General features: G+C 53.6%; 3 protein-coding genes across 5 annotated transcripts in view; 1 reads left to right on the top strand and 2 right to left on the bottom strand.

The window, feature by feature from the left end:
• LOC119104358 (lactosylceramide 1,3-N-acetyl-beta-D-glucosaminyltransferase) overlaps window positions 1–4,630 on the bottom strand; it is a 10,824-nt gene extending 6,194 nt beyond the window's left edge. Inside the window, exons 1-5 of the mRNA XM_037228053.1 lie at window positions 4,540–4,630; window positions 3,335–3,504; window positions 1,324–1,467; window positions 573–641; window positions 182–259 (exon numbers count right to left, since the gene is read on the bottom strand). Of these exons, the coding sequence (XP_037083948.1) occupies window positions 182–259; window positions 573–641; window positions 1,324–1,467; window positions 3,335–3,504; window positions 4,540–4,630 (552 nt within the window). The remainder of the gene's footprint in view (window positions 1–181; window positions 260–572; window positions 642–1,323; window positions 1,468–3,334; window positions 3,505–4,539) is intronic.
• Window positions 4,631–4,846: 216 nt separating this feature from the next.
• LOC119104496 (DNA-binding transcriptional regulator BolA-like) lies at window positions 4,847–13,054 on the bottom strand. Of its 3 annotated transcripts, none has more exons than XM_037228208.1 (5): window positions 13,029–13,054; window positions 6,350–6,432; window positions 5,990–6,091; window positions 5,512–5,580; window positions 4,847–4,950 (listed from the first exon to the last, which is right to left on the bottom strand). In XM_037228208.1, exons 2-5 carry the CDS (start codon window positions 6,419–6,421, stop codon window positions 4,870–4,872), a joined length of 324 nt encoding a protein of 107 aa, XP_037084103.1. In that variant the 5' UTR covers window positions 6,422–6,432; window positions 13,029–13,054; the 3' UTR covers window positions 4,847–4,869. The 3 variants fall into 3 exon arrangements, with proteins under 3 accessions (XP_037084103.1, XP_037084101.1, XP_037084104.1); XM_037228206.1 differs by lacking the exon at window positions 13,029–13,054 and adding an exon at window positions 8,619–8,693; XM_037228209.1 differs by lacking the exon at window positions 13,029–13,054 and adding an exon at window positions 8,649–8,666.
• Window positions 13,055–16,526: 3,472 nt separating this feature from the next.
• Window positions 16,527–21,069, top strand: LOC119104357 (beta-1,3-galactosyltransferase 5). Its single transcript, XM_037228052.1, has 4 exons — window positions 16,527–16,565; window positions 20,408–20,570; window positions 20,732–20,859; window positions 20,890–21,069. Exons 1-4 carry the CDS (start codon window positions 16,527–16,529, stop codon window positions 21,067–21,069), a joined length of 510 nt encoding a protein of 169 aa, XP_037083947.1.
• Window positions 21,070–26,699: the final 5,630 nt, after the last annotated feature.

The raw sequence follows: 26,699 nt of genomic DNA, 5'->3' as shown, positions 1-26,699 counted from the left end.
TGTTTCCTGGGCGCATCCAACGACCGAACCAGGCGCCGCGGACAGCTGTGCGGGCCCCGAGCGAGTATGGCCCTACAGGACAGCTGGGCCAGTACCGCGGCTGGGCCAACCGTACCGCTGGGCCAGCTGGGCCAGTACCGCGCTGGCGCCGACTGAGCTGGGGGAGGGGGTGTGACGTCACCTGCTGCGAGGGGTCGCGGCCCACCGTCAGTCCGTCCATGGTGGCCACGTGTAGCGAGCCCACCCGCAGGCCGTCCACCTGGCGACAGGTGGACACGTCAGCCAACCCGTCCACATACGTACACACGCCACTCAATTTCAACCGCGGACAGGTGGATAGGTCATCACTGTCAACAAGTAGACAAGCTCATCAACCGCGGACACGTGACATGCTCATTAACCGTGGATAGACAGACATGCTCATTAACCGTGGACAGATAGACATGTTCTTTAACCGTGGACACGTGGACGTGCTCATCAAACGCGGACATGATCATTAGTCGTGGACATGAACCCGTCACAGGCCCGGGGATCAGCCCACGGGCCCGCGGAGCAGGGGCGGCCGGACGTACCTGCGTCTCCGTGACGATCATCCTCAGCCAGGGCGGGTCGCGGACGGCCTGCGGCGACCTCGGCCCGCTCTGGATCACGGCCGGCGTCGGCTCCACCGGCTGTCGGCACGGCCGGCGGACGGTCACCTTCTCGCGTAGGGCCGGCGCTTGCGGCGGGGGCCACGCGCTGCACGGGCGCGCTGGGACCCGCCACCATCCCGCTGGCGTGAGGTTCTACGTTACTCTTTTGGCAATACGTGGGCGTGGCGAGGCAAAACTTGAGAAAAGACCGAGGCAAGGGCAATGAACAGATCAGATTTTGCCGGCGGATCCGTCGTAAGGCACGACGCAACACGGAAGGTAAATTCAACACTACGGGTGTAACCAACGACCTAAGGTGTTCTCTAACACGCGGGGGAACCTTCCACTGATGTAACCAACAGCCTCAGCGTTTCTTGAGCACGGCCTTTGTTAGACAACTGGCCACACTATCTCCCGGATCAGCGCCCGTGCCGTTGGGTTGTGCGCCCACTCACCAGCTGTTGTAACCGCCGGGTTCGCCACAGCCCGGTGCGGACAGGACTACGGCAGTCAAGGTCCCAAGACTCAGCTTCAACACACAACCCCAACTTTCACCAGATTCAATGCTGAGGTCCTGATTTGATTTTGTGGATCCACCACCAATACCAAAACCCAGGATGCTTATTTGAATCTGGGGCCCAGTAGCGGAGCCCAGGCGCACGCTCACCGTTTCCGTGACCCAGCCACTGACCCCGTAGGCAGAGTAGTCTGGCGGGGACGTCGGTCGCGCCCGCCGCATCCTCTCCGCCGTCCAGTACTCCAGCACGGCCCGGCTGGCGGCTCCTGTCCCCTCCTCGGCCTCCGCATCGTCCTCAATCTCGCCCTCCTCCAGCTCCTCCCCGGAGCGGCGACGGCGCGGCGGCTCGGCCGGGTCAGAGGTCACGTCGGAGGTCAGGTTAGAGGTCACGTCCGCGTCCGCTTGCTCCCCGTTCGGAGACGGCTCGTATACGTAAGACTCACTGTCCGGGTCATACCTGTGGGCAGAGGGTTCTACTGTTGGCAAGCACGGATGAGAGGAGCATGGTATATAGCCCCTTCCCTCTTCTTCAGACGTAGGCTATCAGTTTTGTTCTATATCATAGAACACTTGGAGCATAAACACCCATAGGCTGAGACCAGCTTTGGCGACAAACTATACGTCAGTAACGCTACGCCCACCACTTTGTCCAAAAGATGCAAAAGAAGATCGCGGACGGGTGTCAGCTCCAACACTGCTTGCCTGCCCTCCCGGCGAAGAAGTGTGGCTTTCCTCGGAGACGCTCGCGCGCAACTGACCTCGCATGTCTCCGTGGCGTGAATAACCAATGAAACACAAGGTGACGCCGGGTGTCTCTCGGCTTTTACGTCAGCGTCAATGTCACAAACGTTTACTGCGCAAGCTGGAGCACTAATTTCACCAGTTGGAGTGAGTGCACACCTGGGGGGAAGGGAACTCAACATGACTGACAAGGGTCAGGGAGTCGCCTTAAACCGTGAGGCGTCCCCATGAATTCCAGTTCAATCTGCAGTCCTTGAACATAGCATTTCCACATCACTGCCTTGTGTCTCTCCGGTCCGTTATCGAGTACCACAGCGCGGTTTGGTCTGGCGCTTCGCCTTTTTAACTGGAACGGCCGGAAAGCATCATCCAGTATAACCCATCCACCCACCTATGACCCAACACAAATGCCCGACTTGGCTGGCTTGCACACCCTACAGCCCAGTCATGGTCTGGGACAGGATAAAATCCTCAATGCACACTCCATCCTCGATAAAACCACGCTCCACGAATCAAATCTGTGTGTTCCACGAGCGATCCGACAGCACATATCATGTCTTCTCCCGGTTTTACGCACCAGCCCCGCGAATCCCAGTTGACAGTCAGCACCCTTCAAAATTCGCCATTCAGTCACAGTCCCCCCTATTATAGCTTCCTGAGTTCGTCTTCCACCTCGCATTTCTTCTGTTCACCCCTCCATGCCAATAATTCCGCCGCCTTCCGTCACTACAGTTCCACAGAAGGGATGCACTGAGACTACTGAAGGTATGTACTGTATGCCGACATCGGACTTTTACCAACGTAGGTGCATAATGATGACACTCAGTCGTGTATTCTGACTTCGCCCCGCCCGCCGTATGGATATGTACCCGCCGATGATCCCACCATTGCCACTATACATTAAACAACAGTGCAAACGCCACTTCACCATCTTCCTTTCTGATTTTGCAGTTTTATTATCTCTACTGACAACTCAATATGGTTAAACATTTATAACGCCCATGGTTGTAACATGAAGCTCACTGGTCTCCAGTCATGTGTACTCCGCCAGAAAGACAACAAGTTCAGCGGCAAGCCCGGCGGTGCGGTCGTGGTAAATGGTCTCGGTGTCGTCCCGTACTGCACCATTCCTGAGAAGCGGCTGAAGCCCGGCGGTGCAGTCGTGCTAAATGGTCTCGGTGTCGTCCGGTACTGCACCCTACCTGCGAAGCGGCTGAAGCCCGGCGGTGCAGTCGTGCTAAATGGTATCGGTGTCGTCCCGTACTGCACCCTCCCTGCGAAGCGGCAACATATGCTACCGTGGCACACTTACCTGGCCGGGTCCCCGTGTCAGTCTCTGACCTGAGACCGTAGCACACTTCCCTGGCGGGTCCCAATGGCAGGGCATCTGACCTAAGACCACGGTACGCTTCCCTGACCGGATCCCAGTGGCAGGGCCTCTGACCTGAGCTAGGCAGCGGCTGGAAGCGTTGCCGTGGAACAGGCACCAGCCTCCGCGGAGGCGCACTGACCTGAGGTAGTAGCCCGAGGTGCCGTCGTAGTACATCTGGCGACCCGGGTCCCAGTAGTAGCCGGAGTCGTGGTCGTAGTAGAGCCCGGTCTCTGGTTGGTAGGCTAGTCCAGACGGCTCCAGCTGAGCCGCCGTCTCCGCCGCCGCCTGGCGGCCACACGTGACGTCACAGTGACGGTGGGGCAGCGCCACCAGAGCCGGAAGCGGTGTCCTGCCACTGCCGGTCCGGTCCGGTCACCGGTTCATCCCCAGTGGGGTCCGATGACGGCCTGAACTCACCAGCCAGCCGTGGAAACATCTCATTTGCATGGGGAGGGGGCAGGGAACTTGTTTAAAACATAAGTGTGTTTTCTACATGAGCTTAATCCTGCATCCACACATGCTCTGCTTTTAACTGCCGAAACGCAGGAAACGGAGCCACAATCATATGAAGCCGCCCATGGATTGTGGGGGTCAGGTTACCCGGCGCTGACAAACTCAGCACTGCACCTGAGGAACACGGCACATGATTTTGCGAAAAGGGCTTTGGGGTTGGGCCGCTCTGCAGACGCACCATATTGCGAACCAGACAGCGTGCACACCAGAAACGTGGACTTGCGTTGGGTCACCTATCTAACGCGCCAGACACGAGGCAGGCCAAGAACATTACAGATCCGCACGCTGTCTCAGACCCGCACGCCACCTTACGCTCCCTCCCCCCTCCTCCTCCTCCTCCTCGCGTGACGCTCCAAATCCCCACGCTGGCCCCAGGGTCACCACCCCCGCTCCCACCTGTTTGATGTCCTCCACTATGGCGGCCGGGTCCAGCTCCGGCTGGTCGGGGTCACGGCGCATGCGCAATGCGGCGTTCTCCCGCTCCAGCCGAGCCAGGCGCCGCTTGAGGCCGCGCAGCTCCTGCCGCTGGCGCCGACAGCGCGTCACGAGTGTCGCAGCGTCCTCCGTCTGCCAGTCTTCCGACGACGACGACGCGCCGCTGTCGCCCGGTGTGACGTCACACGGCGTGGGGGTGACGTCACTGGGTGACCGAGCGCCGCCTGAATCGTGGGGGGCTCGGCCGTCCTCGAACGCCACGTCGCTGCTGGGCGGCGCGGCCCCGCCGTCCGCGCCCGTGACGTCACCGTCGGCCGGCATGACGTCACCGAGCGCCGCCGGTCGCCGCAGGCTGTCGCGCTCCCGCGTCACGCGTTGGTCTAGCTCCAGCCTGGCCAGCCGCAGCCGCAGCCAGTCCATGCAGCGGGGCGGCGAACGACACTATCGCGCGCTGCCGCCGCAGAGCGACACTACCCGTCACTCACCGGCGCCGAACGCCGCATTCCACGTAACCAGTGTGGTGCACTATCAGACACTACGATCACTATCGCTACACGCTAGCAGTCACCATCGCCACCCTGAGCACTAGCCGATGCCACTGTGCCACCGGGCGCACTACTCGCCGGCACAGCGGACACTGCAGCGGCCGTCGGTGAGCATTACTTGCCGAAGCCGCCCAGACACTTGGGGCTGGGCGACACACCGCCCTCCGCCGCCGCCCACTGCTCCGGAGTCTTGGCCTGCCGGCGGGGTCACGCGATCGGCGTCAGTCGGCAGCGCGTCCAGCTCCAGGCCCACAGACCCGGTGCCTGATACGGTGTTGCGATCAAGTCCATTTTGATTGACGATTGACAGATTGAACGATTGACAGAGATGCGCATGCGCGGAAACGAGCCGAATGATGATGAAATCAAGACCTTTACACAAGCTGCTGCAAATATATCCCCATAACGACAAAATTCCACCATCCATAAATGCCCTTCCCCGGGTCGCAATGGTCGAGTGGTCAGTGCACCAGACTCCCACGTCGGGAGCCCGGGTCCGAATCCAGGTTGCCCTGCGACTCCTGAGCGCTAATATGGTCAATGCAGTCGCTAGCGGTCCGTAACAGACGTGTCGATGTGCATCGCGTTCTCTTCGACAACAACAAGATCCATAAATCCCCTTAACGGGTTGTCCATAAAGCGAAGCAACTACGACAATGAACCCAAAAACGCTTGACACAGTGGTCGGCGCCGCCCGCGGGCCGGCCTCCGCGGAGGCGCCCGTGCCGGGCCCGCCTGCGGGTCCGCCTCTCTCACCACGATAGAGAGGGCGTGTACACCGGCGGCCAGCTCGTCCCGCAGCAGGCCGTTCACCAGGCGGTGACGCTGCCGGTCAGGTCAGGTCAGGTCAGGTCAGAACGGGTGGAGCAGGAGTCAAAGCGGCGCACTGTGTGAGATGCCAATTCAAAGACCCCAGCTGGCTGCTGCGCACGACATAGCCAGGAAAGCCGCCGCGACTCCCGAACGTGAGCGTAAGAGCGCCAGGGGCGGATGAGGAAGGCGATGATGATGATGATGATTGGGGCTGTGGGGCGCGCCGACTACAACTGAGGTTTGGAGAGAGAAGACGATAAGCCGTACAGCACTAGCTGGCTGCTGGTGACACCAGCTAGTAACAAATGACACTGGCTGGACACCAGCAGAAGTCGTGTGACACCAGTCGAAAACTGATTTTTTGCAATGGCTCATGATAGGTGGTTTCAATTCACGTCAGTTAACACGTGTTGGCACCAACCTGGATGGGCAGTTTCTGGCTGAACGCCTCGCTGACCACCACCACCTTGAAGTGCGTCTCCGATCCTTTTGGCACGTTGTGCATAAACGACTCGTTGATGACCTGAGGCACGCGGGAGGTGGTGACGTCACGCAAAGACTTTCTCGCGGATTGTCACCAGCGCTGGCCGCATGACAGGCAGACGAGGCTGCCTTTTTTAGTTTTCGTAATTTGCATCAAAAACACAATGCTGCTGCCTACTAGTATTACACAAGTGTTGACAAGCACTCAAAAAGCAACACAGGACCACTTATTGGATGTCAATTGCAGACAGCGTCACCCCTACTAGAAACCCAGGCAACAGCAAGTTAGGCTCCTCACCTCCAGATGGCTGGGCTTCAGCTGGGACAGTTTAGATTGGATGGACCTGGAGACGGGGCCTGACGCAGCCATCAGGAGTACAGCTGTAATGACAATGCCAAAATCTCATCAGCTGGCACATGCACAACTCTGAGCATACCTCAGAGCATACCTCAAAGCACACCTCAGAGCAGACCTCAGAGCACACCTCAGAGCACACCTCAGAGTGCACCTCAGAGCATGCCAATGAGCACACCTCAGAGCACACCTCAGAGCACATACCTGAGCACACCTCAAGTGCACCTAAGAGTATACCTCAGAGCACACTTCAGAGCACATATCTGAGCACACATCAGAGCACACCTCAGAGCACGCCTCCTTCATGATTCACACAGCCAACATTCTGGCCACAGGTAATATGCACATGGGAGGTGTAACAACTGTAAGCACATCAGGACTTAAAAGCCGTCCATAACGTCCATTACGCATGTGCGGTCATTTCCGCACACGCGCATGCACACGTACACACGCACACACACAAACACACACAGCTTACACACTGGATATGCTGAATGGACCACTCGCCCCCCCCCCCCCCCCCCCCCCCCCCAGCCCCGGTTACACTCTGCTAAGCATCGTGTCCTCCAAGAGGGTAATGTCTGTCTGACCACTTAATGAGCTAGACGTGTGAAACAGAGACCAGCCTGTTGCTTGTTACCCCAAGAATTGAATGATATCACATTTCAGGGCTTTAAATGATCCCATGATTTGTAATGTAATTGTACCAAAGTGTGATATTACGCTGCTCAGCTGTCTCCCCCCCCCCCCTCCAGCCTGTTGCTAGGTTTTGGTTCTTTACATAAAGAAACTCTCCCTCTCCATGCATGAACAATATACAGATGACCTTTTACACACTAATAGACATTGAGAAGAAAAGCAATGTATTCATAATGCCTGCCTGTGATTGTATGCCTTTACGGAAGATGTGCGTCTTCCGTTTTCTGCTTTTCCCGGTGCCCATGAAAACAAAATGGACATGTGACAGGGCAACATGGATCTCAGTACCATGGGTGGGCATAGAAAGGTGGTCAAGCCCTGACCATGGATAAGTGTAAATGCAACTGCCTAGCCAGTTACACTTCACCTGAAAATCCTTTTCCTTTCCATGTAAATTCTAATATATAGGCAGCTCCTATGCAGTCACAGTGATCCTACTCACTTTTTGGCTGCTGCCAATATTTTCCAAAGCTTATCTGCTTGATACCGTTTTGTGGGGTGGCACTTCTTGTAAATTATTGGGGGGATGAAAACCAAAGACAGGACAACTAAACACCCCATTTTTTCTTACCACATTTAGCCCCCTTCATGTTGATTAAGGCAAGATGTTTTTAGTCTTTGTTTAACTGATACCTCTTTAATTAAAGCAGCACTGAAGCCATGCAAGGGTGGACCCAGGCAGCAGGCACTGGATGCATACATCTCTTCTGTTAGGCAAGTGAAGGCTCCCTCCAGAGGCCACCTTAGGGCACCCATGGCACTCTTCTGACTGCCATGGACTTAGGTCATCTCCATGTCCCAGAGCTTTTCACTTTGGCCTGACAAACCATTATGTGTCTTATGGCCCTTTGCATATAAAGTTTATGCATCATTTATCTGCTCAGCTCCTATGGTTTTAATGGTGGTGACAGCAACTATGACTTTTTGTTATGAAGTAGTATTAATGCCACTTCCAGAAACATCAAAGAAGTCTTAGTATTATGGTCATCTTTCTACCTATGTTTCCTGTAGTATTCTAGCCAACAGCATTGGGGGTGCCAAGCCAACATTGGGAAGCACAACTTAACATAGGGGGAGGGGGCAGGGCCCCTGCAAATGATACAACTTGATACCTGTGCTGTTTGTTCTGTTTAAATATAAACTTTTGGTGACAAGGGCACTCTGCCATATTGCACAAGCCACACCACCAAACTCTTGCTGGAAATATGTCACCAGCTCACACACAGGGTCAAGAACTGGCAGAGCAAGAGGCCCATTCAGACTGACGACAGAGCTTTACGGGTCATTAACATGAATAATGATTAACATCGATGATGGCAACAATTATCTTTAGTCAGGTTGGTGTATATGTACCCAAAGCAGCAACACAAATACCAAGTTCTTCGCAATATGAGGTAGCTGGACCCAGCTACAATGTAAACAAACTGATGCTGGGTTTTTCAAAGCTATATGTTTACGGATGAACAGACGTTTTCGAGGTCCACACATTATATGTTAGGGTTACAAAACGTACCAAGCGCCGCCTGTACGCGCTACGACCTACCAAGTTAGCTTTTGGATAAAAGTGTTCGTGATGATACAAGGCCCCGTAAGAAAAGGAAAGTCGCTGGCGAGTCTCGCTTCATCTTCGCTTAACGTTAGCATGACGTCACTGGCTGCAAACTTCAATGCGTGGTGGGCCGCTAAACGTCAAACGTCACACTGAAGGGTAACCGGAGCATCGAAATATTCGTACTGCTAATGAAAAATCTGTAAGCTGTGTACATGCTATATAATAGGTGTATATGACCAGCAATCCGATTGCGTTGAATTCTATGGCGAATATGATGATGTGCCATGCAAGCCTGGGCGGAACACCTTCCAATTGCCATGGTATGAAAATGAAGACGTACTCACGAGAAATAGTCCCAAATTGCCGGCAAGAACACCGGGCTATATTCATACCCAAAACTAACAATTGTTTTAGTGGCAGGCATATATGACCAGTAAGTCGGTGGTGTATAACTTGACGATGAGTACGATGATGTGCGGGGCAACATTAATTAGCAATTAGCCATTACAATGTTCTTCGGCCTCACGGTCTTTCCACCTGTGGCCGCGCCGCCGCCAGTGGTGCGAATGAGGGGTGAGTGGTTGGCAGGGCTGTTGTCTGCTGCAGTGCGTGCCACCGCGCCACGTGGAACCTACGGGGGCCAGTCGTGCTCTGTCCTTACCTGTGCGCGGAGCCGACGCCGCTCCATACCTGTTTGCGCAATCATTGCGAATGTCAAGCCATGCGTGTTGTGGTCTTGAGGAGTTTTGTGTGCGTTTCTATGCTGAAAGTCAAAAGGCATGTCGGTAGGATACTAATAGTCAAACCAGGGTGCCGATCACAATATATATAAATGTATACATACACACACACACAACACACACACACACACACACACACACACACACACACACACACACACACACACACACCCACACACACACACCACACACACACACACACACACCACACACACACCCACCACACACACACACACACACAACACACACACACACACACATATATATATATATATATATATATATATATATATATATATATATATATATATATGCCTGTGGTGCGCTTGTTTTAAGCCGGAACAACGTTAACTACACTGTTGATGAGTCTGCGCGTTTAAGACGCGTGGCATTGTGCTTCAACGATTACGTTCGCTCAACCCACGAGCATAGTTTATTTGCCCGCGACCATTCGACCTCCGCGATGACGTGGCCCCACAGACTGGCATGTGTACAAAGCATCACGAGAAGCACACGCGCCCGTGTGGACCTGTTCCATGGCTGGCAGTGTTTGGGGCTCAGTTGTCACTGGTCCAGTCCTTCGTAGCAAAACTGGTGCCTCGTAACAAAAGATGAGCTTTCCTTGTTTGATACAGCTGCCTGCAGCACTGCGCTACGTAATCTTGCAAACAAATACAATCAGTGCTCGGCGTAGAACGATAGCCGACCCCCCATATCGGCGCAGGGGCGACGCAAGTTCTCCAAGTTGGGAGGGGGAGAGGGTGAAAGCCATGCTGGTTGCTTCTTTACGGTCAACGCCCTTGGGACGAATGCTAAAGTATAAAGAAGAAATTGGGGGCTCATCTCCCCTCCCTAGCACACGCGCTTTTGCGCAAGCGCAGTCGCTTCCCGAGGCGATTGAACTTCAGCGGCTCGACCGAATAAGGCTGGCATTTACATGGTCACGCTTGTTGTTCGGTTCCACCTGACTGACTCGCGGAACTATGCATCAACCAGCAATAATTTTCCAGTCGTTGTTAAGAAAGTTAGCGTAATCTTCAAGATACCTTCCCCAACAGCTCACGCGTGCACGTTTTTGCTCTTCACACTGACTGTATTTCAACTGCCAGGTATGTACACCTGCAATCAGCATACCATTTCACACCCAAAGAATTATACGCATTCGGTTCTCTGGACGTATGCACCTCCCTCAACAGCTTGTACATTATCAGTGCAAAGGTAGTCCGATGTCCTGACCGCCCATATCTAGCGCAGTTCCAATCTCATTTCATTGTAGTGGTTGGCTGCATGAGCCTGCAAAGCCGGCCATAACGTTCGATGTTGAATTCTACGCGACTGGCTTGTGGTAATATGCACCTACCGCCAACAGGCTGTCCCGGCCATCTCGTGTAAGTCTCGTAGGTACAGATTCTCTTCTCAGGCCATTTATTTGACTGGTTAGCGATGTTGGCAAAGGCTTGTACAACACACCTTCACACTTGTAATTACATTCTACGCAATCGGCTTGTTGGACATAGGCGCCTCCCTCTGGCGGTTTGTTCATCATGTGGCGCATTTATCTCATGTGGCGTATCTATCCGCCAGCATGGTGTTTTTTCCAATGTGCGTGTGCGGTTCATGTTTGCCACATTTGGCCCGAGCGCTCGTTCTGGGACACACCAGGACGATCAATAGGTAGTGGCGCTTTAAAAACACCGACCCTGTTGGAAGCGAAAAACAGTGGCAGTCACAGTTATAACGTTGGGATGCTCACAATCATAGAGACAGCCTGCTGTCGGAGGGACACTGAGACGGACAACGGCTATGGGGGGGCCGTGTAAGTCTGGCGCGACGACTCCCTGAGATCCTCAGCCCTTTTCTATTGTATAACCTTGCGTTGTACTCACGTATCTTAAAGAAAAAGACATGTTGAAGAGTACGCACTTGTACGCTTCTCTGATTCGTTATGCGTCATGCATTCCTTTCGTGCTTGCATCGTATCGTAGTAAACAGCATACTTAATATACAAATAAGTCAGTGACGTGTCGTGTTGCGTGGCGTGCTGCCGTATGCCTACCATTGCCCGACGTCTTTCAATGGATGGTTTGGAGGAAAACAGCCGATCAATAAATATCGTGCGGCCTGAATATTGTTCCATGAGGCGGGACGCGTCGTTGTCAGGTCCATGTTCAATGTCAATGGCTGTGCCCCGCATAGTTTCCGTATTGCGCGTGACTTGGGGGCGACTTAAAGCTCTCACGACTTCAATCGAATGCTTTTTGGCTCGATTGATTAAATGCGTCACAGATGTTTGACTCGGGGACTTCTCGCGGGCAGCGATGGAGTGGTGTGAGCCGGTGGGAGATTCCGGCGGGCCCACGGGCGAGGTCGGCGCAGTTCAGTGGTGATAAAGAGTGGGGGCTACGGGTTGATGCCGCGGTTGAGGCTTACCCAGATGGCTGCTATTAACTGGGGAGAAATTCCTCGGTTATGCATAGGCATATGGATGAACGGTTTCACTCATGATTCAAGGGCACGGTTACGCGTATGACCGCTGCACATAACCCGTAGACTGTGTGTAGCGACCACACTATAGGCGTCCCTTTAATATAGTCGGTGAACAAGCATACATGAGGCGGTACAAATATGTCAATGCTAGTTGCGGTGATCCGGTAAATTGACGTTTGCTGCTCGTGTCAGGACGAAGGCACCTGTTTCGTAAAAGCCCATGTCTAGTCTGTGAGCTAATATTTTCGACACAATTTGCAGCCGCTCCTAGTAAGTCGGTTGACAGGGTTTTGCTGCGATTGTCTGGATGATACTCGTCTGCGAATCAATACGGACGGCCAAAGAGCCAACGGCGTCACTAACAATGACATAGATGATTAATCCAGGCAAAGTCGATTATCGCCGGCAAACGTATTACTCGCAAGGGGTTTTTCTTTTGTGCGGTTCATTATTCGTGAGTACATTCACTATCTGCAGACTGTCGTTGGCCCGCAGTGGCCGCCATTCGTACTTCGGTGGTAGACAGGCGATGCCACATGACACCGCAAAGCCCCGAGGCAGATCAATACGAGAGGCAGGAAAAGGATCGAGTGTTGCCAATCATAACCACTCATATATAGCCTCAATAACCTAACTGATAAATTTCATAAACGTGGTCATTCCAACGAAATGACTCTATTACTTCGTTGGCTGGTATTTATAAATGTACTCAAACATAAGTCACGGTGCTTGTTGATTTTATGCAAGCTGGGGTTGGGAAACAATGCGATTGCCGTTCTGTGTCGGTGAGGAATCTGCCGAATGATCATAATGATGTTGCTGAGAAATAACGGGCAGTACTCATCGTTTCACGGACAACCAACAGGAGCAATGCCGTCTGAGAGCTACGCAAGAAAAATGAAGAATACTAACTAGCAAAAGAAAATATTTCGCGGGACAATTAGCTGCGTAGGGATTTCCAATGTTCCCGCAGCCCTGAGCAGTTAGGCCTCACGGCTGCAGCTGCGCCGCGTTGAAATACCGGCACCAAGGACGTCACCACTCCTTTCAGGGTGAATGTAAACTCGACTGATGGCAAAGATCATGAGGTGCCATATGAGTGCTACTTCCTGATGATGGCACTGACAGCGCAGCATATACTTACGTGGCGCTCACAGCGAAAATCGTTTTTGCGATAGCGGCGGGTTCACGTGACCTCCGGCCGGGTGAGGATTTCACGCGGCCGGGTGACAGGGACTCGGCCTCGATACGCGATGGGCGTGAGCTGTGGGACGGCGAAATCGTGTGTGGTGCGGTAGCGCCATGTGGCTTGTCCCTAGAACCACGCCGCTTGTGTTTGCGGTGGACGCGGCGGGTGCGGGGTTTGCGGTGATTCACGTACGTGTATCGGTGTAAAATGTGGTCTCCTAGTTCGTCATTGGTCGATCGAATAAACCTGCCTGGGCGTCAATGAGTTATCGGGGTGCATCCCGTTCAGACTTGATTCTGAGTGAGCGTTATGGAAAAATTAAATCATACCATGCAGTTGGAAATGAAGAAGTGAATGCTTAATGAACAGCATGAAGACAGTTCACAAGCATCTGTGAAAATAAATCAGAATGAAATATTTTGCCCAAGCAACACTCCAAGCTATTTGGGTGAGGCCAAGCCATCGAATCACCAGAAGAATTTGTGCTATGCTGTGTGGACTGCTATTAATTTATTGGTGGTTCATTTACAAATCTCCAGTAAGTTCCTCTATGTGTGTGTGTGTGTGTGTGTGTGTGTGTTTGTGTGTGTGCTTAGGTGCATAGTCTCACAAAATGAGCTAAGGATGGGCTGAACAGGGAAAGATGACCAAACCTAACCCTTAAAGTATGCCAAGATATGTGTTTTCCCCAATTTTGTCCATGTTCTTCTCAAAGCTTGGGGGCCTGGTATATGCCACATATATGTCTAGATAAGAAATTATACCTGTGTTTACAGGATAGAACAACTGCTGCATGTGTTCTGCCTAGAGCAGAGCACCATTGGAATCCTTTTATCCGCTGCCTTTAGTGCCTGATGAGGCCACCTAATGTCTTATGCATGCAAGGAAAGATAGGTCTGTAGGATTGAAAGTGGAGAAATTGTAGGAGAAAAGAGCTGGTACAAAAATCAGGGGATTAAAACTCATAAATATGATAAATATTTGTGAGGCATGTATACATTCAGGCTTATAATGTGTGATGCCATGCAAGGTGAGCTTATTCTAGGAATGATTTCAGGAAGCTGGCAAATTGTCTTGAAATAACATGAGGGGAAGCTAGCTTTGTGGGTGAGAGATTTTTTAGAGACATTTCAAGTTAACTGGAAAAAGCATGCTAATTTTGGCCTTCTCACCACATGCTTAGTGGAGAAACTTCTTACCAAAGGTTGGTTGCTCTCAAACAGAATCTAGAGGTGTCAGAGTGCTGCACAAAATCTTTTCATGCAAGGTCATGATGGAAACATTTATATATCGTCTTGGGTGTCCTGCCACGCCGGCCAAGCTTTGCAGGATATCAAGATCTTATCCCAGATCCTGGTGCACAAACTGTAGCTGCTGAAGCTTGCCAACTTACCTGGTCTAGCCACTATCCATCCTATAGCTTATTGATGATGCTACCACTGCCTTTTCTGTATCTCTGATCTTGCAGCTGGCTATGTCCATGCGTGCTAGAAGGATTTTCAGAATGGAAGCCAGGAGGAGTAAGCCTGATTTGTGAGAGCAGAAAGGTTAAGGCCCAACAAGTTATTTGCCATTGAGTCGGTCAGCTGTATTCTCCAAAGTTATGGAGTCTCAACAGGGACAAATCACTCCAGCACATGGTTGAGTTGAAGTTTCTTGATACTGCTTGGCACAAATTCCTTCCATGGAGATTCCTTGTGCCTAAGCTCCTGAAAGTCACAAGGCATGGAGTGCATCAGTGGAGGGTGGGGAACTGGTTAACATTTACCTAGACTTCAGTATGTTCTTTGCTGCTGTGCTGGTGGCTCCTCCACCAACTCTGTGTATATGGGATCAAGGGTAAGCTCCTGCAATAGGTCAGAGCTTTTTTGCAGGCCAAAGCCCCTGGGAGGGTAGTACTGTATGGATTTCAGGTCAGACCAGGCACCTGTGCCAAGGGGAATCCTGCAGGGATCTGTTGCTGGACCTGCTCTATATATGACCTTTGTGAATGATCTTCCTTCTGAGCATGCTCATAGGGCTGTGAAGTCATTTGTAGATGACACAAAATTTCATGGTGTCCTGTCTAGGTCACTGCAGATGAGGCAGACATGGTTGTTCTGTGGAAGTGGTCAAGGAAGTGGCTGCTGCTGTTCAACACTTCCAAGTGAAAGGTCATGTGCGGCAGATGTTGACCACCACCAGTCATGTCTTCTGAATGGGACTAGAGTTGAAGAGGTGGCCCGGGAGGAGAACCTTGGCATTATCTTGGATAAATGGCTCTGAGGTCTCTTCCACTCCTCTTGAGAATGTCAGTTAGGCTGAGCATGGTAACATCATATGGGGTCCCTTGAGAAAAGAGGGCCAGAAGTAAGTGGAAAGAGTGCAGCACAGGATGGCCCAGCTGGGTAAGGATGTGAGGAACATGACATGCTGAGGGAGACTTCAGCTTTTGAGGCTGCTTTCGCTGTACCATAGATGCTGACGGGGTGATGTGGCCACTGTGCTCCAAATGCTACATGGTGGTATGTGTGTGCATGCATAGATTGTTGTCCGAGCTGCCGCGCACACTGAGGCCATCGTTGGAGCTCCGTAAAGACGGAGTCAGACCATCGCACAATTACACTCATCCAGCTACTGGGCAGTAAATGACTGGAATGTGATGCCATTCGAGGTAGTCTCTGCATCCCCCGTCGCACAGTTAAAGCCCGGACTGTATATCCACTGCACCCAACTAAGGCGAGGGATCTCAGAATGATTCCGAGTTATCTGTGAATTAGAGCTTGGCGAATGACTGACAGTTTGAGAGTGGAACCAAAAATCTGCAAATCCTGATGACTGTAAGGTAAGAAGTGCCTCTTGATTTCTTGCAACACAATACAATGTTCCTCTGCAACACCATCTGGCAAGCTACGTGTGCTCACAGATGGAGAATATTGGTTGAAGTCGGTGTGGCGGGATGGTTATATCAAAACAAATATTTCACTGCAGCATTATTAAAAGCATCGAACAGCAGTGTGTTTGACCACTGCCACACCTACCACGCCATGTCCTCCATCCACAGCTATGCCAACAGAACTAACTCTCTTGGTTGCACATGCTTGTGTGTAATCCCACCAGTCTGCACCAACAGAACATGACGCTTGTCACGTGCCGCCTGCCATTCACACGTGCGCGGTGGGGCCAGTGGGCCCTGTCGCCGCCTAACGGCCGCCTCCGCCGCCTCGCCAGGCGGAGATGGCGCAGCTGCATGCCATCGCGTTCGGCCAGCTGTACCCTTGGTTGCACAGCCTCTCGCTGCGCCGCTACGTCTTCCCCGAGCGCAACAGCAGTCTGATCGAGCCGGCCGCCGCCTGCGCCGAGCCCGGCCTCCTGCTGGCCGTGGTGGTGCCGTCGGCGCCGGGGAACGCCGCGGCGCGCCGCGCCATCCGCCGCACCTGGGGCCGGCCGGCGACAGATGGCAGCACCAGCACCATGTTCCTGGTCGGCCGCGCCGACTCTGACACGCTGCAGGTGGGGTGCCGGGACCGGGTGCGTTGCTGGCAGGTGGGGTGTCGGGCCGGGGCCGGGTGCGCGGTTAGATGGGGTGCCGGGACCGGGTGCGTTGCTGACAGGTGGGGTGCCGGGACCAGGTACGCAGTTGACAGGTGGGGTGCTGGGACCGGATACGCTGCTCACAGGTGGGGTGCCGGGACCGCGCGTGCTGTTGACAGGTATGGTGCCGGGACCGGGTGTGCTGTTGACAGGTGGGGTGTCGGAACCGGGTGCGCTGCTCACAGGTGGGGTGCCGGGACCGCGCGTGCTGTTGACAGGTCGGGTGTCGGGACCGGGTGCGCTGTTGACAGGTGGGGTGCCGCGACTGGGTGCGCTGTTGACAGGTAGGGTGCCGGGCCGGGATCGGGTGCGCTGCTGTGGCTAAGAGAGGCCCCCCGGAGAGACATTACAAATGGGCATGGCAAAGTGGACGGATGGGAGCCTGTAGTGTCAGCTGCTAATTGCGTGCCAATTGAATTAATGTGTGTTGTGCTTGCTGGCTTCTGCAGCATATGCTGTACTGCAACCCGAACATTTATTAGCAGTTTGGGAAGCGCTCCAGAAAAAATTTTTGAAACAGCTTGCTGTGTACATTGTTGGCTGTGTTGTGCCCGAGCTACCCGGATATGTGTGCGATTTTAGCCTGTGTTGTGTTGTGCTCGTGTTGTTTTGTTTTCACTGTTGATACTGACTGAATACTAAGGTTCTTGACTGTAAGGTTTCGGATCTAGAGCTTGGCGTGTCCAAGAGTCCTCTTGTCGGACACGACCTATGTGGCGTGTCTGTAGTGGCGACCGGTGCGGCGAAGTTTGGCTCAGAATACATCGGAAAGTCTACCGTGACTCTCTCTCTCTCTCTCTCTCTCTCTCTCTCTCTCTCTCTCTCTCTCTCTCTCTCTCTCTCTCTCTCTCTCTCTCTCTCTCTCTCTCTCTCTCTCTCTCTCTCTCTCTCTCTCTCTCTCTCTCTCTCTCTCTCTCTCTCTCTGGCTCTGGCTCTGGCTCTGCTCTGGCTCTGGCTCTGGCTCTGGCTCTGGCTCTGGCTCTGGCTTCGGCTCTGGCTCTGGCTCTGGCTCTGGCTCTGGCTCTGGCTCTGGCTCTGGCTCTTGCTCTGGCTCTGGCTCTGGCTCTGGCTCTGGCTCTGGCTCTGGCTCTGGCTCTGGCTCTGGCTCTGGCTCTGGCTCTGGCTCTGGCTCTGGCTCTGGCTCTGGCTCTGCTCTGGCTCTGGCTCTGGCTCTGGCTCTGGCTCTGGCTCTGCTCTGGCTCTGGCTCTGGCTCTGGCTCTGGCTCTGGCTCTGGCTCTGGCTCTGGCTCTGGCTCTCTCCGGCTCACGGTTGACAAGGAGGACATTGAACTGTTCATGCATCAGAACAGTACGAAATGGCTCCACCAGCAGAAGCCCTGTCAGTCCAAATCACCATCATAACCTAATGTACTCAATGCAACCTTCCCAATCACACCTCTCTAAATTTTTTGAGTATGTTTGCTATGACGTGATGCATTTGTTCCGGTACGTTACGGCACAATGCAATACTATGTGAGAGATGCGATAGATGAACGAGTGAGCACTGTCATTTGGGGCAAAGTTGGGGAACGCGCGGACAGTCCTGTACTACCACCCCATATCATGGAAATTCTGGCTGTGTGGATGAGCACGTGCACTGAGCATCTCCGCTCATTTGGTGCACGCACCTCCCGGCTTCGCGCGTGCAGCACGTTGCACACGTTACCCCCCCCCCCCCCCCCACCCATATAATGTTTTTTCAGCATATTCTGTCAAAAGATTTATGTTCTTCCGAATCCTCTTCAGTTATTCGTCTGACAGTGCCTCCCAGTCTCCCGTGAACGCCTTGGACTTTATCGTTGCCGAAATGACCTTGGGTGCAGCTGGGGACAGCACATGGGGGGAGTATCCCTCCCGGGAAACAAATGTCCTCTACTCTGTGCCGGCCGCCCCTCCTCTGTACCGCCTGTCCCGTCTTCCGTACCGCCTGCCCTCTCCTCTGTGCCGCCTGCCCCCTCCTCTGTACCGCCTGTCCGTCCTCTGTACCGCCTGCCCTCTCCTCTGTGCCGCCTGTCCGTCCTCTGTACCGCCTGCCCTCTCCTCTGTGCCGCCTGCCCTCTCCTCTGTACCGCCTGTCCGTCCTCTGTACCGCCTGCCCCCCTCCCCCCTCCTCCCTCCTCCCTCCTCTGCCAGCAGGTCTGACGTCTTTCGGGCGTGGTGATAGCTAGCCAGACCTGACCAGAAGGGCAAGTCCCGCCTTTGGGCTTGTAGGCTACGGCGGGGATAAGTTTCTTTGCCACACACTAAAGCTGCCTTTTGGAGATTTGGAGGGTACGCAATGGTCATCGCCGAATAAATTGTCAATGGCCCACTCTTCCCGTGTCCAAGCTCTCTCGTGTCTCCTGAAGTAAGATGACATAGATCACACACACGCCGATTGCCTGGAATGCCTTCCCCACCCCCCTGCTCCGAACAGTGCCTCGCTGGTCAGTATACAGCTCCCCGTGTCCCAATCCAGCACCAGCGAGACCAAATATTCCCGGCAGAAAGGTGGGCAAGGGCTTTGGTGTAATGGGGGTTTGTGTGATTTGCTCACCCTGTTTCGGGTGGAAACAGCGACTTTTGCACACGGCCAGAGTGCGGGATTTCTGATTTCCCCGGTGATGGCCATGGCATACTTGACGGTAATTTTTTATCTGGTTATGCTAGCAGCCTAGTATATGTTTGTATTTCTTGTCACCTTCTATAAACACTTACAATTAGGTTCATTTTAATGTAGCGTAGCATGGCACTCATATGTGCTTTCCGCCTTATTGCTTTCGAATTTGTGACCTATTAGTGTTCACCCGTTATGTTGCTGAGCTTAGGAGCGTCTCATTATGGAGCCGGGTTAAGCCCCCCATTTGAGTAAAGCGTTTCACGGTTGTGTGAATTTTGTAATCGAAATGGCCAGGTCGAAATGCACACCGGAGTATCAACAGCCCACGTCATAGCCGAAGACGCGTTCGTTCAAGCTGCAGGGTGCGGTTGAAAGCTGCCCTCCGGACCTTTCCATACCCAACTACGTAGACAATGTCGGGGCCTTTGTCACGTGACGGGGAATGACACCAGCTGTCAGCTGCCTGGCCTTCAGGCGCCGCTGCCCGGTCGGTGATTGGTTGGGTGCAGCGCCACGCACATTGTGATGCAACGGTCCCGAATTTTCCCCAGCAAGGCGTGCTATTCCGGTCCTTCTCGAAGGAAAAATGGCATGACCACGTCCAGCGTACGCTGTCTGATCATATTTTGTCTGACTCTCTGGCAGCCCTTCAATATAGGGCACTCTCTTTAAAGCTTCTCTAAAGCTCTTTCCATCCATCACTTATGACGTTAATGCCAAACCTTTCTGAACAGAGTGTTGTGACAGTGGTCGGCTGGCGGATAGACGAGGCGAGGTCCGGCCGGCCGGCTCCGCCGCTCTGGAAGAGCCCCGTCCCTTTTACGTCCTCCTGACGGCAGCCCGTCCCCTGACAGAGCCCCGTCCCGTGACGTTGCCACGTCTCCTGACGTTGCCACGTCTCCTGACGTTGCCACGTCTCCTGACGCTGCCGCGTCTCCTGACGTTGCCGCGTCTCCTGACGTTGCCACGTCTCCTGACGTTGCCACGTCTCCTGACGTTGCCGCGTCTCCTGACGCTGCCGCGTCTCCTGACGCTGCCACGTCTCCTGACGTTGCCACGTCTCCTGACGTTGCCACGTCTCCTGACGTTGCCACGTCTCCTGACGTTGCCGCGTCTCCTGACGCTGCCGCGTCCCCTGACGGCGCCGTCCTCTCCACGGCAGGCTCAGCTGTCGGCCGAGGCTGCCGCCCACGGCGACGTCCTCCAGGAGGACTTCCCCGACCACTACAACAACCTCACCATCAAGACGGTCTTCATGCTCAAGTGGCTGACGCACCGCTGTCCGTCGGTGCCGTTCGTCCTTAAAGCCGACGACGACATGTGGGGTGGACATGCCGGCGCTGCTGCAGTAACTTGCGTGACTGCCGGCTGCCGGGCGGCGCCTGCGCCGATGACGCCGCCCTTATGGCTGGCCTGTTGTATCACCAAGCGCCGACCGACCGTACGCCCGGCTCCAAGTGGTACCTGCCGCCGGCGCTGCGTGCAGAGGAGCCGCTCCCCGACTACATCTCCGGCACGGCGTACCTGCTGACCGGCTCGGCGGTGGCGCCGCTCTGGTGGCGGGCTCTCGAAACGCCGTTCATCAACCTGGAGGACGTGTTCCTGAGCGGGCTGGTGGCGCCGCGCGCCGGCGTGCGCCTGCAGCGCGCGCCGGGCTTCGAGAAGACTCGGCCGCTGTGGCAGCACCCGTGCACGTGTCGCCACCACCTGACCGTGCACGGCCTGGCGCCGGCCGTCATAGAGCGGCTGTACCGCGAGCGCCGGCGGCCCTGCGGCGGCCTTCTCTGGAGCCTCGTCAACCTGGTGATGATCTGGGTCACATGAGCGACGCCGGCCGGCCAGACCAGCTGGGGGCGCTGTCAGGCGGTTGGGCGTGACGTCAGCTCCGCCTCCTGCCAGCACTGACGGAGCGGCACCTGCTGACGTCATCTTGCTGTTGGCCGCCATGTTGTGGAACGTTCTTGCCTGTAGGGTCTCGTGGGGCATTCCTGCCAGTGTTCTGAGCTGTTGACTCGCATTGGATGTATCAGAACCCGAGCTATTGTACTCAATTTTGCTGGGACTCAAGTGCCAACTAGTCTCGACGCCAGCTCTCAGGGAACGTCTGCACCTGGCGTGGGGACGAGTGCACACCGCATTTAGCACAGTTACTCCTTCACTCGCTGAGACCAGCTCCGCTCCAGACGCCGCGCGTGGAGGTGGATCTCTGGATGTTGCGCTCCAGACGCGGGGGCACGTGGGTTGTGTTGAGCACTTGTCGGATGATTCCTCAGGACTAGCCTGCTTTCGAGGTCGTGGGGAAGGTAGCACGAAATGTGTTGTCTCTAGTGGCTGTTTTCATGTTTGTGCACCTTGTTGCCAGTATGTCTAGTCAACGTGGCACTGCGATGCGGCATGGTCTTATACTGCCATGTAAGTAGGCTTCTGCCGTAACAAATGGCAGAAACTTGGCTGATATTACCTTCCTTTCCCGACCTTCCGTCTTTTTGACATGCGGGATGCTGCTGTTATTGTCCATTGTCCTTAGCTCACTTCCGTTCATCACGGGTGTTTGTTGTAGATGTTACTCCCTAGATGGCGTTACGCTCGCATCACGAGGGCCATTAGCGTGACTTCGCCAAAAGGCCAGTCTTTTTCCTCGAGCGGTATACAAGTTATGAATACATCAAAATGCAAACACGTCTGCCGTTTGTGAAACATTGCAGTGTCACTGAGCGCTTAGCATGCATTATACGTGCTGAGAAACTTCGTGCTTCTTGGCGCTGTCGTATCAAAATTGAAGAATGGTGTGTGGGACGCACAAATCTTAGACGAGATGGTGTAGCCAGAGGAGACATTAGGGACAACTTCCCACCAACCTCACCCCATTCTCAACCCGTCCCTACCCAATCCCCATTAAGGTCCTAAAGTCCCCGGACAGTGCTCTCCGGAGACCTCCAATGGCCTCGAAATGCCCAATTTGGCCGAGTTTCGTCTTTGGCTGAGTACCCCCTGGCCCATGAGACCTTCAAGGCCCATAAATGCCCCATGTGGCCGAGTTTCGCCTCTGGATGGTCCCGGAGGACTTTCCAAAGGCATCCCTTGAACCTCCAGACCCGCTGGCAGCACTCGGCGGGCATGACCGCGCAAGGTGAACGCCCACGTCTCCACACTATAGCTGCGCCCGAGTATGTGTGCTGGCTGCACTGTCCGCAAAGGAAATGACAAACTACCATCACACTTCATCGATCTAAAAACGTATATGGATTGGAGCAGACCAACTGCCAGCCCCGAACTCGGCTGCTGCCATGGCTTTGTGCAGACGGTGCTGCCGCCGTGCGGCGAAGGTCTAAACTGTGGTGCGGAAGACCGTCTCAGAGGGTGTCCGATAACACGATGTCAGAGGCACAGAACGGCAAGTTCGGTTATCTGGGACAAAATCTGTGATGTGTGGCGGATTGCCGCGCGTGGTGTGGCTGTTGGTGGGGTCACCCATTCATTGCGGTACGGATTTTGCCCACTTTTAAACCCCATCTTGGAGCTGTGAACGGGTTATGCTAGGTGGTGGTCCGTCCATCTGGTTACGCTGTTGAAACATCCTTTTTGACATTTCAGTGTAATGGGCAACCACAGCTGAGCGTAACGTAACGCTGTCTGTCCAAACTCCCCTTCCCTGTTACGCTTCAGCTCCATGTCATCATGTCATCCCCCCCCCCCACGCCTTGGGCAAGTTTTGGGCTGGCCCGCATATTATATATATATATATATATATATATATATATATATATATATATATATATATATATATATATATATTTATTTATTTTATTATTATTATTTATAATGAGGTGCTTGTTAAAAGCTGTCATCAGGGGCGTAGTCTCAGAAAGTGAGTTCGGGAAGGACTGGATCATGAAAAATTATCAAATCTGGCCTAAAATTCACAGACGGGTTTCTCTCCTGATTTGACCCAATTTTCTCGTACAGCGGGGGGGGGAGCAGAACTGGGTGAGGGAGAGGGAAGGCTGAAGTTCCCCCCCCCCCCCGCCCTCCCTCAACTGAAAAGTAAATTACGTCCCTGTACGTTATAGAGCAAAGGTTGGTTGCATTGTCAGCAATGGAAGGCTTAAGCTGTGCATATGATCCTGAATGAGCTGACTTGCCTAACTTGTGATCATCAGTGCGGATGGAAGCGTCGGGCAATGATAATATTGCCGATGTTTGTTCATTAATGGCGTTTAACCAGTGCATACATAGTGATATGTTCGAGGGCAATAACGCAGCATGAGAACTTGCACTTAAACTGCCAAAAACAAGTACTGAAGACTTGTCTTGCCTTTATTAAGTGCAAAATGAATATGAAGCGCCAAGGGCTAATACCATTCAAAGCTTTGAGCTTTTCTTCAAGGGACGCGTGCCAAGGGACCCAGTCGCTTGAGCAGCAGTTTCAATTTCAGAGCACTGCAATAGCGTAATAAACTCCGTTTCATCCAGATTGGTTGCGGCTAGCCACGCGGTTCTGCTTTGTACGCATACACGGTGCTCGTCGGGCTCGTCCCACGCTCAGCCAGCCCAACTACGTCATGGTGGCAATGACATGACAATGTGGTGTGATACTGTGACATGACAATGTGGTGTGACAATGTGACATGACAGTGTGGACAAAAAAGTGGCAATGACAAATGAGTCCCGTAAAAAATAACACTCATGTTATTGTTTATTTATATTGTAATAACATGTTTTTCATGACTTTGCACCTTTCACTGCGGTGGTAAGTCGATCATGAAAGTGAATCTGCCCGAGAGAAGGGCTTCTGATATGCTAGCATGCCCCAAAGATCTATGAGTTTTGTTCGTCCAGATTCCGTCAGTCACCTGTTACAAGTACCGACAGTCACCCGCACACAGCATGAACCGTGCAGCACCAGGGCGACCATTGCGTTTGTTTTTATGCATTAAACCAAGGGAAATCCACGAGCCGCCCCGGGAAGCACCGTTGCTCGAGTTTCGAGCTTGGACATGCTGTCAATCCAGCTGGAGGCAGTCGTTGCCTAGGCGTAACGCGTTGTCGAACATCAGTGCTTTTAGCGGCAATTGATGACGAACACGATTACATATCTTTTATAGATAACTAATCGCATCACGCCACCTGGCTGACATCCAAGCCTCAAATACGCTTTCTGAACTGCTGGGATTGCCGTCTCAGAAAACTTCAACGAAACCCGTGCTATCTCGAGACATCGCGGCATGCTATGTAGCATGCCTTGTAACCTGCTTGCATGCCACATTTTCCTCTCACATAGGCGGTGCGGGAATGCAATAGATCGGTTTGAAGTTTCCCACGTGGCCAGCTCTTAAATTCATCCCCACTAGTGATATCTTCCACTTGCGTTTAAGTACGCAGAGGCAGCATTACTGCTGATTCTGCACGGCGACGCTTGCAAAAGCATTTGTAGGCAGACACTGATAATATGCAGCATCATGCAGCCGTCGCTACGGGCGCCGCTGGCGTTCATGGATGCCATAGTTCATTCAAGATCATGTTCGGTGACAGGCTGTAGGCAAGGGACCCCCGCGCGTACTCGTGCGACATAAGAGTCTTGTGTATGACCGGAGTCGCTGCCAGTACCGGGACGGAGGTCTTCCTTCCGATGTCGGCGAAGAATTCGTTGGTCAATACGAGGCCATCAGGAAGCTGCGTGTGCCATGGTCTCCTGCCACTGACGATACCGCGGACAGCAAGAAGCTCGTCTCCCGACCCCTTCGTCTTAGCGCACCGTCAGATGTTCTCGCTCGTCTCCTGACCTTTTCGTCTTGACGCATCGCCTGATATTCTCGCTCATCTCCGGACCTCTCCGTCTCAACGCGTCGTCAGATGTTCTCGCTGCGGCCGCATTGACTGGCTGCCTATGATCCAGCTGCCTGTACAGCGCGCCGATGTGACGAAGAGCGCAACGTGTTGCCATGAGCGCTTTAAGCGTCCGACACTGGCAGAGTGGTCGGGTGTGAAGTCAGGTAAGCATCCCGCTGTTTATCTGGTGAACAAGGCTTCAGGACGGCGCCCCAGTCGGGCGCGGCCAGATCCGGTATGATGTCAGTGCTCGTTCGGTGATGGTGTGCAGGTGATGTTTTCGCTGCTCTGTTGTGTCTCGCTTTCGAGGTAATGGCGGCCAGGATATGGTCACTGCAGTGGCTGGACACCACATCCGTGTGCTGGATGTACTTCGGAGACTTTGTGATAACCGAGTCCAGCGATAATTTATTTCCGCTGGGTGAGTGGAAGGTGGGTGCGGACAAATGGCCTGGGTGAATGGACCAAGTCCAGCGATGATTCATATCCGCTGGGTAAGTGAAAGGTGGGTGCGGACAAAGGGTCTGGGTGAACGGGAAAAAAGTATCGAAACCAGACGAAGTGGAGGGGTGTGATGCCTGGCAGGTTCTCGTGCAGCAGGTGACAGATGAGATCACCCATGATCACCCCGACTGCCTACACCGCACACTGTACAAGGTAAATGTTTTTGTTTCTGCACCCCTGCGTCACGGGCTTGACCACGCGTTTGCTGTCAGGATACTCGCCGCAACACGCAGGCATACAGAGACCTACACTGATTTCTCTCGGGTCCGGAGGTCAGAGGGCTCTTCCAGCGACTCAGAGCGAGGCCGCGCCCTCTCGATGAGCCATCGGATGTGACCATGTTTGCGACTCTACCGACGGCTGCTGGCTGGCGAAGCGTGAGTCCCGGGGCGGGGCATCACGCTCCAGTTGCTGCCGTCGTCTGGGAAGAAGCTGGTCGAGGGAAGAGCATGCTAAGGTCAGGGTTGACCCAAGGAGCTTGCAGAAGGATTGGCGCGCCTGTTAACTAACAGTGTCTGTGCGTTATATGAATTCGTTCTAGAAACATGCAATTTTCATAGTTATGTACGACAAAAAGAACACTCTTTAAAGCCGAAACTGTACCACTGCGGATCTTTTTTTCTTTCATTCGGCACCCTTTTTCGTGTGCAGCGCGAGGACCCGCTTTACCTTCCAATTTATCTTCAATATGGTCAAAATCTAAGAAAATTGGTACCGCTTCGTAGTCGGTGTAAGCAATCGATCAGCACACAGCTATTGGTGTCCATCTGCCTGCTGACCCAGACAATTTGCACTTCCGAGCCGCACTGTGGGCTGCTGCTAGCCACAAAGCGGCTGACTGCCGACTGGAGCGCAGCAATCGTGTCAGGCTTGTTAGCGATGGTTGTGTTGATTACCGCGCGCTCGGGTGGGGTGTCAGTTTGACCCCTCGCAGGTTTTTCCGAAATGGTTTCCGAACGGCGCGGAGTAGCCGCGCCAAATTTTGCATCGCTGTAGACAACTGAATAGTGAGTCGTTTGCCATCAACAATTTAGACGTACCTTGTAAAGTCGCTGACCTACGGCAGGCCGAAGTCAGGCCGTGGATTCAGTGAAGTGGTTTCTAGGGAATCGTTCAAGCTG

Source organism: Pollicipes pollicipes, unplaced genomic scaffold (assembly GCF_011947565.3).
Source record: "Pollicipes pollicipes isolate AB1234 unplaced genomic scaffold, Ppol_2.1 Scaffold_6052;HRSCAF=7182_pilon_pilon_pilon, whole genome shotgun sequence".
Classification (NCBI taxonomy): Eukaryota; Metazoa; Arthropoda; class Thecostraca; order Pollicipedomorpha; family Pollicipedidae; genus Pollicipes; species Pollicipes pollicipes.
This window is presented reverse-complemented; position numbering and strand designations above follow the sequence as displayed.

Coding starts and splice junctions, on each gene's coding strand:
- LOC119104357 (XM_037228052.1), top strand. CDS start 16,527: ATGTTCCTGGTCGGCCGCGCCGACTCTGACACGCTGCAG. Junction 16,566..20,407: donor CCGACTCTGACACGCTGCAG/GTGGGGTGCCGG, acceptor TCTCCACGGCAG/GCTCAGCTGTCGGCCGAGGC. Junction 20,860..20,889: donor ACGTGTTCCTGAGCGGGCTG/GTGGCGCCGCGC, acceptor GTGCGCCTGCAG/CGCGCGCCGGGCTTCGAGAA.
- LOC119104496 (XM_037228208.1), bottom strand. CDS start 6,421: ATGGCTGCGTCAGGCCCCGTCTCCAGGTCCATCCAATCTAAACTGTCC. Junction 6,092..6,349: donor TGAAGCCCAGCCATCTGGAG/GTGAGGAGCCTA, acceptor CGCGTGCCTCAG/GTCATCAACGAGTCGTTTAT. Junction 5,581..5,989: donor GCCAGAAACTGCCCATCCAG/GTTGGTGCCAAC, acceptor CCTGACCGGCAG/CGTCACCGCCTGGTGAACGG.